Here is an 11,603-nt window from a genome sequence, read left to right as displayed (position 1 = left end):
CAGCGCCCAAATGACTGGGGGATCGGAATGGTGGTGGGTGGTGCTGCTGGTTGGTGGTGGGTTGTGGTGGGTGGTGGGGCAAAAGGGGCGGAACAAAGGAAATGGCTTTCTCGACTTTACTGTTATAGAACGCTGCCATGCTTGCCATGCTAATTTCGAGTCGCCAGATTGTCGGATCGATCAGAATGCGCATAAAATGCTAAAATGCGCCGCAAACTGGCACAGATGAAGATGTTATCTGATCCGCTCGAATTCGTTTCTGAGCGATTCAGATCTCTCAGCACTTGACGCATAAATAACAAGTTGCTGTTATATGGCCAGGGCTTTTGGGGGGGTGGGGGATGGATACTCCATCCCGAGGATACTCTATGGGGGATCACCATCTGAATGATCGGATAATACGGGAGTTCCGAGTGCAGTCGCAGCGATAAGCCAGTCAGTCGGGCATATTTAGGTAAAGGTAAGCCTAAAATTAGAATTTTCAATGCTGCAAATAGCAAGTGATATTTGCATTTCAGCACCAAGAAAGTGTAGCTATAATTCAAAATAAGGCCGACAGTTCGCGGGCCAATCTGCATAACAAATTTGGTAACTGCAGCCAGCGAATGGTGTCACACTTCTAGCTGTTTATACAAACTCCGCTATTGACCCTGATCGGCGATCCATATGTATGCACCGCCTCTTTAGGCCCGTTACACAAATCTCCATAGATCCGACAAATTGCCGCAGCCTTGCGGTCCGCGTAGCGGCTTATGAAAATGCTCCTCCAATCAATTCAGAACGCCATCCACTTAGCGTCCTTACTGACCTATCGCAAAGCGAACCCACCGAACCCAGCCGACCGTTAATCGCCGTTGGAATTGATGAAATTACCGTTCGAAGACTGGCACCCCACCACCCCACCACCCCTTTCCGACTGCCCGCCCACCTGATTAGATTTCTCCACGCGATTACGTGGCGTATGAGTAATTGAAGCGTGGCGAAAGTGACTAATGTGGCAACGGAAGATGTGTTCCAGCCATTGCCATATGTATGGATCTGATATCTCTGCTCGCTGGTGGCGGATGCGGAGACACTTGATAAGACACACACTTACAGAAGATTTGCCCCGCTCCAAGATGCGCTTTTTCTGCTGAGTCCAAAGATCACTCCACCCACCATGAATCACACTTGGGGGCGGAACGTGGCTGATTCTGCTACCGAATCGGTCACATGATTATTCGCTGGCGCGGTTCAAAGTCTGAGGGGGAGTTTTGTGTGGAACATCCACCCCCCCTCCCCTTTTTGGGGCTGGCTTATCTAATGCCAATCGAATCAATCGGTCTGATTGAACCTTTCATTGTTCAGCGCTGATATGGCTGATGCAACTTTTGGATCTGCGCCGGCTAGACAGTGTAAATGATGGGGTTACGCCCGGAGCAATGATAACTCGTCGGATTTGGCCATTCCACCAGTTCCAGGGCCAACGATATCGAACCGAGAGTTAGGCAAGTGCGCAGTTTCTGGACCGGCTATGTGCGAATTATGTCTGCATATTTATAGCAACCGCTAAGCAAATTGGGGCCTGTGTTTACCTTTTGCAGGCGGGCGGCCCACAATGGAACAATGTAGGGGGAAGTGATTGGCCGAAACACCTTTCGAATCGAATTCCCCCGAAGCGGGAAATATTTCAAACACAAATAATGGCCAAGAATGTGTTGCCAAAATGCTCTATCAATTGCTTAAGCTAATAAATACAATGCCCGGGGATTCCTTCCTGCTTATATGTGCATAATTATTTGGATTAGCTCGCTAGTTCATGATGGCCAGTTCCGGGAATCATGCCTTTGATTCATCTGCTTTGGACTCCAGCATCTCTGTTACCAAATCTGCGTGGGGGTTTTATAGCCTGCCTTTCATTTAGGATATTCCAACGAGGCTTTAACTTGGGTTTTTTGTTCAAAAACACATATATAATTTGGACAATTATATTCAATTACCTTTTAATTATGATTATTAACAATGAGTATAAAATGCACTTACAAATATTACCAAATATTCACAATAAACCGAAATAATGATCAATTTCGGCTGTTAAGTAATAAATACTTGACTTTGTTATCAGACTAGAATGTTTTTAAGACACTATAGTATATTATATATAGTTTAACTACATATATTTTATAACTACATGTGTTAAATGCACCAAACCACTTCCTCAACCCAAATCCACTCTGCAAGTGCTTGATTTCGCCAGAAATCCCTATCAAATCGCACTTTACGACCTTGCCATAAATAGAGTATCAACACCCCCATTTCAGCCGTCTCCTTGGCCATAAAAGGAAGTCAGTCCGGTAGTTCCCCCACCAAGTCATCAAGTGGCGAGTCAACAAATGGCGGGGAGTCGCAGTCTCTGCCTTTGTCGCCTAAACTCTGTTTTCTTTGGAAGTACTGATAGCGATAATATGAGAGCCCAGAAAAGCAAACAGAACTGCTGATACAAATTTTCCAACAGCTATTTGCCTTGATATTTATGCAGAATATGTGTTATTGTTATTGTCGCCGGCAGTTTCAGCAGGGCGGCGAGTTATTTTTAACATTCCGGGTTATTTTCGGACCGTGGTTAGTGCGCCGCCAGCGATAATGACAAAGAAACACTCGTGCTCCTGTCAGCCGATCATCCACCAAGCAACTGTCAAGCGCTTTTGGCTATAAGCCCGCAAATTCCGGCTAGAACATCCAATTAGCGATAAGTCCAATTGGGAATATAAAGCGAGAAAGTGGGTCTTGCTCATCAGGAGGAGGAGCGTTGCAGCAGAAGGGTTCTCCTCGGCGGACCTTGGCTTATTTTCACCCCGACACCACAGGTTGTTTTCAATGTTTTCACTACGTAACCGATAAGATAGTGGGGAATAGTAGTAAAGCGCCATATTTAACGATCACTTATTTTTAGACACTTTCCCTTCCTGAATCCGTAGCCAATTGATATTGCTGTCTACGGTGCTCCATATGTTCAAGTTTTTTATTATTTCCTCCGTTAGTAAAGCAAATATACAAATATACCATAAATATACCATAAATACACTTGCATATATGAGATATTGGGTGACACTAAAGTTTGTTGCCAGGCCAAAAAATTCTGGGCAGCCACTTAGTAACGGCATATGAAAGCGAAAACGTGACATGATTGTCACATGCGTGTGATTATCACGTTTTGCGATAAAGTTTTTAGATCCCATAACAAACAAGTGGAACAGCTGCCATGGATTTCAGGCAAGTCATTAGTCATTAGTACATAATAAACTAGATATCAACGCGTCTTTTCCAAAACTATTCCATTTTCCAGCCCATACCATAGCAGTACCATGCTTACTCACTTCCAGCTGTCTTCAATACTGTTTGCTCGGCTTGTGAACCCCCAAGCAACTGAATCACAAGGAAAGTGTGTTCCTTATCAGATTAAACAGTAAACAACACAAGTGGCTCCTTCGAAAACAGAACTTTATCGCAGCATCCACGCGTGGGAAGCGTAGCATAAGTCTTGCTGGATGTGATTTTCCAGATTTGCCACACGCTACCATTTGGAGTCCAGTCAGTGGTGCGCCACGTTTGTAGCGCTATCGCCACGCGGCTGAAGAAGTTTCCCGTGAAGATTGACGTCACAAAGACATGCGCCTTCGTCACTATTACGACTGCATTGGCAAACACGAGCATAATTATATTATTCTTATACACAATCCGTTGTGTGGGCGAGTTGGGTGGGCGGCAAGGCCTCCTTGATCTTTCCGATCAGTCGGTGCGGTGCGCGGATGTTTGGATGTTTCCGAGCGTCGATCATGCGATAACTTCATTATGAGCATTGGGGATCGTTAAGAATCATTTTTTACGCCGCCATAAACTCGTATTTATAATCTGAATATGTGCACTTTCGCCGTTTGGGGGCTGAGCTGCAGTTGCAACAAAGGATAAGCCCAGATTCGGCTGACAAGATAGCGGGACTCTGGGCTTTGACTTACGTGAGAAAGTTTTACGACTTTGACGCAACTCGAGCAGCTGTCCGATGGGCGGGTGGTGGGTTAGGTGGTGGGTGGTGTGCCTAAGGGTGCTTGGGTGTCGGGGCGCTGCTCTGGCACCATAACGGTACACGGCGACACGCTGAGCGGCGGATTGCCGCACTACTTACGTAAGCAGGTGAGATGGAGACGGAGGACATGCGGCCCCAAAGTTCGCCAGGTATGTGGCGCAACCGCAACCGTGTGTGTGTACGTATGTATGTAGCTCCTACTCGTATCAATAAGAAACGTGCTCGAGCACGTCGACGGTCGAATCGCCAGGTGCACTTGGCCCTTCCAACCAGAATCTCGGTCGGAGATCCCCCGCAGCGAATCTAATCAGCTTCGTTCGGCACGCGTTGTGGGAGGACTGTGCACTGGAAGAAAAAAAAGTTGATAAGAGCAGTACATATACTAGTTACTACAAAATGATATCTTTTGTTTATACATTTCATTATAGTTGTAATTCAACTGTATGTTTTACCTACTTACTTATTTTTTTTAAATAAATGTACATATGTCATGCTTAATTAAAAGTTTAGAGAAAACATATGTATTTTGGAACATATAATTTATATTTCACACAGTTTTTTTCGGTTCATGTTCTATACAAAGAGAATCTAAAGTAGAAGAGAGTAAAACGGCAGTCTGCGTTCTTGTGAAATTCACCAAGTCGGCGCTAACTTTCCCATAGAGAGTCGGAGCGAGAGAGAGAGAGAGAGAGCCAATCGGCGTGCGAAAGAGATAACAGAGTAGTCTGTGAGGTGGGCGCCTTCTGATAGAGAGAGAGCGTTATCAAATTCGCTTTATGGCCGCGATAAACAGCAATTAAATATTGGAGTTCGACCGTACCTGTCTATGCCGTTCAATTATAATTGAGGCGCTAATTTCGCGCCAACATGTTTGTGTAAATAGTTAACCCATTTCGGGGCGGGGGCTGTTGTTTGTGGGGGGTGTGGCTCGCCGGAAAGTGCAATTGCGTTTTACTCGGCTTACTTAACTGTTGTATGGAACTATGTTTGGCTTTCCGATTAGTTTCCTGCCGAGATGTGCGAGGTGCTCCTGCTGAAAATCACGGATCATGTGAGGAACCAGACCTAACCGGATAGGTGTGAAAATCGCCTACTTTAGTGGGCCAAAGCTTGGAGGTCGAGGTTCTAACTAAGTATAATCGCAAACCACTATGTTTGAAGTCTATACTACTTAGTTATCTAATTATTTGGAAGTCATTGTGCTCTGCATCAGTTTCTTTGAAATATAATCAGTTTGCTTACTTAAACTCTTACTTGTTTCCAGCTTAACAAACATATCTATTCGGAAATCCTTATGTTTGACTACGACATTTGATAGCAGTTTCCTTCTCCGGAATAAAATCTCATAATCCCCGCTTAACTTTAATTCTTGTTTGCGGAATGTCTTTCCCCGGAACGCGACCAAAGTAATCTAGGGCAGTCAGTGCACGTGATTCCGGGAACAATTAAACATTTGAATCCGAGCAAGTTCAATTACTCAAAACTGTTAGAATCACGACGAAGCGGGCGCCACAATCAGCACCTTCTTATCAGCGCAGCCCAGCGAACTCAGGCAGATTTTGCGACATCATGCTTAATATTCTCAGCGAGACTCCCTATGTTGGAAATATTGTGCAATAATCACAATCGGGTGTGTAAAACGGGTAAAGTTTACGTTTGTTTGCTGGCCTGGAATATCCCGAGCAGCTGGGAATTGAAAAGCCCCGCTGGAAAACCCGTTTTCCACTGCGAAATTCATTCATGAGCGGACGGACAAGCCCTGACTTCCCTCCACGCCCCACAATCAATCTAATCGATTGGCGGTGGAAAAGTTCAATGCTTTTGCGGTTAAGTGAAACGCAGTAAACAAATGTGGTCCGATTGGCTTAATGGCTCCCGAAAATGTGGAAATTCTGGCAACTTATCAGTGGAGTGCCGGAGATTTCCACTCCCGAATGCCACGTACCTTTATCCCAGCCCATCCGTCGTCCCACTCCCATGCGCAGTTGGTTCTGCGTAAGGCCCGGCTGATAATTCTACGCCGCATAATCCGCCGGACTGGAACTCAAAACAGAGTGATAAGCGGCTGTGATTCCGCATAACCATGGTGCTACCCGCCGCCTATGGGGAAATCCGCGTCGCTCAAAGCGCGCTTAAATGCCAGCTAACGCGTAAATCGAATTAATAATAATAACAACGCCTTGTTTTCGATTCGCTCGAGGACAACATGTTTGCTCCCGATCCCGGCCAGATACTACCATTGCATGGGCTTGCCACCACTTAGAAGTAAGAAAGGAGGAGGAGGGGTTTTCACGCTGGGCCTTCAGCACGCGCTCATGACAATCACATGTGCAGGTCGGCAGAAACAGAAACTTTGGCCTGTCGCACGAATCCGAAACTAGTTTGCCAACAGCTTGTAAGTCGAGTGTGAGTATGAGTATGAGTATGAGTGTGAGTATGAGTATGAGTATGAGTGCGAGTATGAGTACGAGTATCTAGCGGGGCATTCCGAATCGTTTTGATTCGCATTGAGAATTATGCTAATTTCCAGCTGGCGGGGCTAGCACCGCTATTAATCGATATGAATCATATTTACCTTCGACGATGTCGCCGGTGGAGGCGAATCTCTGAAGCTTGCACTCCGTCCGTCCCGGGAATCCGGCAAGTCACGCTCGCAGATGATCATGTTTGCATGAGTCTGGTCGCGGGTCCAAACTTCCCCTTTTCCAGCTGTCCAGCTGGCGGGGAAAGCTTGGCCCCAAGCCAAAGCCAAAGCCAGTCAATTGGACAGTCAATGGCCGCATGGCTCGTTACCCAACTCGCAATGACTTGGCCGAATCGGAATTGGCATTGAGCACTCGGGCCGTTCTTTGGAATTCACGCTCGATTCGCTGGATCGGGGTAAAGTACCCGCGGCGATGATTAAGTGGGGATGGCTTGTGTAAGTAGCGCTAACAGATCACCTGGATTTTGACGAACACCCGGCAATTAGCCCAATTGGATGTCGCACCAGGTCGCTGAAATGCACTGAGACAATAGGACAATAGTGATAATTAGAAGGGCATAAGCGACCTGAAACCGCCTCGAACCGATGCAGTTCTCCAATTGTGCATTGCACAAGCTAATTAAACAATATTCTCTAAAGTGGAACAATCAATATCGAAGTATGCAATTGAAAAAACGAATAAGTTGCTCAAAATTATGTAATTATGCTAACACATTAGATTATCACAGATGACTTGGCATTGCTACTCCAATTGCTACTCCAAATAGAGTTATTGGTCCAACTACTGGATGATTATGATTATCACGTTAGGGCCATAACCAAATTTTAAAGTCTTGTTTCGGAAAGACGGAAAATTTGACTGGAACAGGCGCTAAACTGTTCCAAATTATCTCCGATCGCGTCGTGTCCAGACGATCCGCCGAACTGACCTATGTCTTGCCCACATGGATCCATGCTAATGGTCCTAATCAGTGGCGAACTCTTCCCAGTGATTTTCCCACGGCACGAGCTGCTCGCATGGCAGCTGCTCCTCCGTGCGATGGGCTATCTATCCATTGTCTCTGCTGGCCGGTCCATCCATTAGGCCCACATTGCGCGATGTCTGGCATTGATTACATTAACGTGTCTCGATGCTCAACATCTGTCTGGTTGGCCAAGTCAATTGGCATGATCGCGAGCGTGTTCGCAAATGAAACAAAGTGGGTCTCGTATGAAATTCATTGGATCGTAAATATCCCAGTACGACTCTGATTAGCTCAAGTGCTCCATGGTGCTTTACCTTTTCCCCCTATAAGCATGACCATACTTCTAACTGACTTTCCCACTGATCAGTGATGATGGCGACAATTAACTAGGCAAACTGACTATCCTCGCACCCATTATCTGAGTTGATAAAACTGCATACTTCGATCCGAGGGCTTCTCCCAGATGGATGGCCCCGATTTGGGCGTTCATGCGTGGTTTCCATTCCACTGGGTTCCGAGAATTCATTGATAAGACGTCCGATGGGGCTCTATATGCAGGGCACGCTCGTTGGGGAAACCCCGGCAGTTATGCAAAGATTGATGAGTCGGGCGGGCTCCCGTTCCAAATCCGAGGGATTTGCACCCATTGACGTCAGTTTCGATTGCTGGAAGAGAGTGCTGAAAGGGATGGGCAAATAACAAGACGGAGAAAGTTTGGTTTTCATACAAGATTTTTATTTTTCATTTTTTATCGGTTCTTTCAAAACCTCAATTTTCTTTTTTGCTTAAGTTAGATAACATTTTTTTGTGTGTTTTCATCTCATGTTTTTGGGGAAAAGCTAACATAACAAAACTTTAATGTATACATGCAATTGGCTGCTCTCCTTTTAAGTATAATTTACAATTTACGGCGTACAGAATAATTGTCATTATCAGTAAATTTGCGCGACGCTTAAAGCGAAAATTATACAGAAACAAATTGGCTATATTTATGTATGGTTCTGTGTACATATGTGCACATCTGTGTGGTTGGTTCGGCAGCTGGTCACGCGCTTGTGTGTGATGCTGCTCCCTGGCTGTGTGCGTGAGTATCTGTGTGCGACTTCCGCGGGTATCTCAGCTGCAGTTTCTGCCGCCTCGAAGGTCGCCTTTCAGTTTCAATTATCCGCCAAGGCGCCGGCTTATCCATCTCTGCTCCCCTCCTCCCTCTCCTGCTTCCTGAATACAGTTGGTTAGGGTATATACATATGTCGTATTCTATATATCCTATGTAGGTGTACATGTGCCGGTGGGCTTCTGGCAGCGCCACGAAACGTCGGATTCCCTCGGGAACTCTCCAAGACGTTCGGGGCCATCAACCCCCAGCAACTGGTTTCCATTAGAGTTTGTTTGCGCCCACTGTGCGGGGCCGTTCAATTCTGTGACATCTGGCTGCCCGCTCACACGCGCCTACACAGCCGGCAGCTGGACAATGGGCTGCTGGGGGGCGTCCCAGTGGGCCTCGCAGTAGTCGACTAGCTGGTTCTCGGCCTTGGTCAGCTGCTCCTCGGGGGCGTCGGCCCAGACCTTCTGGACCAGGCAGCACGACTCGACGGAGTCCTGGCCGAGGATGCGGCTCAGCTTGGTGGCGTCGTCCACCTTGATCACGTAGATGTCGTTCTCGTAGCAGAAGGCCTCCAGCAGCACCTCGTGCATGTGGGTGGCGGAGTCGCCGTCCTTGGGCTGGGCCATCAGGCAGAAGAGGGATCCCTCCGGCGACTTGGAGAGCACGTTGATGGCGGCGGACAGGCCCACGATCACACGCGCCTCGCTCTGGGCCCTCAGAAGGGCCGACTTGATGGTGCGTCCGATGGGGGCGCACTCCATGGCCAGATCGATCTCTAGCTCCAGGTCCAGTTCGCGCTCCAGGTGGTGCATGCTGCAGTTCTCCTCGACGACCATGTTGTGGGTGTTATCCGTTTGGTTGTGCGTTTGCTTTGAGTTTTGTGTAATTTTCGAGCCGTTGGCTTCCACTTTTTGGACACTTTCAGCTGACACTGTTTGTTGTTGCTTTCGCTTTTGCGAAAGCTTTGCTTTCGAGTGTTTTTGTTTAGCACCCGATTAACTTTTGCTTATGAAATTCTTTTCGCACTGGGCTCTGCGTTTCTTCAACCGTTTGTCCGCGCTGTTTCAATTTTGAGTGGCAATTTCACAATGAATGCTTTCGGTTGGCGAGCGAGCGCTTTTATAGCCGCGCTCTCCGCCGCCTGCGAATTCCACTGAATTTCATCAGAAATGCGAGAGCGGGAGCTTTTTAGGGGGGCTCGCTCTCCCGCTCTCGCGCTCTTTCAGCCAAATCGGGTTTTTTCATTACTTTTTGGGGATCCGAAAGATTTCCGTTGATGTCGCGGCAATTAGCAGATTGGGGGTTTCTTTCCATCACACTGAAACTGCAATCTGCAGTTTGGGACGCACCAAATGGGGTCAGGAAACTTGGCTCCCCCGGAAACTTGGCTCTCCCACTCGCGAAGGCAGAGAAAGTGGCTCCCTTAAGTAAGAGCTTCGCTTTCATTATCTTTCGCGTGAAAAAATCGTGTGCGAACATGTTTTGAGTAAATCGCAATTTGCTCATCAAAATTCGAACAAAAATCCGTAAATAAATTTCACTTGAACGGTTTTCTTAATTTAAGTACATACATTTCGCCAGAATACCGTGAATGGACCACTCAATGATGCCTGATACCTGATGGCCGATGGCGAGCAACAGGTCCATCTCGGCGACCAACGCGGCGTATGCGCAACTCGCGTTTACTAGGCGTATGATTAACGGATGACCCTACCTAGCCAAGTTAACCCGAATTTTATTTCTGGCCAGGCTTCGCACGATCTTATTCTTTTTGGATTTGGATACATTATTCTTTTTGGATTTTGCCAGACGTTCGGACAAACAGAATCGCATGGCCAAACACAAAGGGAGCTGCTAATCAATTTATCGCGGCATTCCAATTTTAAATCCCCCCCTTCACGCTGCACATTCGGCACGTGGGAACGTGTCGGAATCGCCAGTCGAGATCGCCACTGAGTTTTTATCAATTGAACCCGCGAACTACGCCATCCGGCGGAATTTCCAGCTCGCTACTCGCAAGGGGTTCAACTACCGCTGGCCGTGCACTTAAGTGATTAATTATTGCGTTAATCGCCGAATCAGCATAGTTCGCAGGGCTTGCAAAATATTCTGTTATGGCTATAAATAGCACCTGCAAATCGATGCTTACATACATATGTATGTACAATGTATGTACATATGTACATACGTATGTGATTTGGTGTTTTGGAGTTGAACAAACTGATGAGCGTGCAGAATTGAAAACAATTCCTGGGCAGCTGCAGCATGTAATTCAGCAAGATTTACGACGAAAACAACAGGCGGCTAGTATGAAGAGTATATATATAACTATATATAAAGGCAAATATAAAGGGTATATACTATATGGGTTAAGATTACTTGTTTTAATCTATGCATCTGGGCAGCTGATATGGTGCTTAACCCTTAACCAGTTGGTGAAAATAGTCAGTGGTCAACTCAACCCATCCAAGCTGATGATCAGCCCATGATCGTAACAATAATATATGTATGTATCTACATACCATATGTGCATGCACTTTGAAGAAGCTTCTGGTTTACAATACTATGAATAAGAGTAGGCTGATTCAAATTACTGACCTATGCATGTATTTAGACCCGAAAACATAAACAACTGTCGTGCTTACGAGGGGCATACCTGTAGTAAAGTGGATCAGCCGCGGAAGTGCTGAAAGCTGGAAATCGCCAACTCAGCTCCGAATTTGCGCGCCAAATTCGCCTCGAAAGTGGCCAATGAACCGCGGAAATCCAGTGACAATTTGGGGGTTTTCTAGCTAGATCCGGCTAGAATGCTTCGATCACCTGATCGCTGAATACTTGTAATTATAAAAATATTTTAGGCCCCATTATAATCAGAATATTTTATATTTGTTATGCTTTATCATTGATCTTTTCATACAAAGTTGCTTATATAGAAAATTTAAGCAACTGCTTATCGCATATAATACTTTTTCCAATTTAAAGAGT

General features: G+C 46.2%; 1 protein-coding gene across 1 annotated transcript; it reads right to left on the bottom strand.

The window, feature by feature from the left end:
* Positions 1–8,313: 8,313 nt before the first annotated feature.
* On the bottom strand, positions 8,314–9,721 carry LOC117137745 (growth arrest and DNA damage-inducible protein GADD45 alpha). The gene has a single exon (XM_033299329.1). The coding sequence runs from the start codon at positions 9,452–9,454 to the stop codon at positions 8,963–8,965; it is 492 nt and encodes a 163-aa protein (XP_033155220.1). The 5' UTR covers positions 9,455–9,721; the 3' UTR covers positions 8,314–8,962.
* Between the last annotated feature and the right edge of the window lie 1,882 nt (positions 9,722–11,603).

This window comes from Drosophila mauritiana, chromosome 2R, assembly GCF_004382145.1.
Source record: "Drosophila mauritiana strain mau12 chromosome 2R, ASM438214v1, whole genome shotgun sequence".
NCBI classification, from domain to species: Eukaryota; Metazoa; Arthropoda; class Insecta; order Diptera; family Drosophilidae; genus Drosophila; species Drosophila mauritiana.
This window is presented reverse-complemented; position numbering and strand designations above follow the sequence as displayed.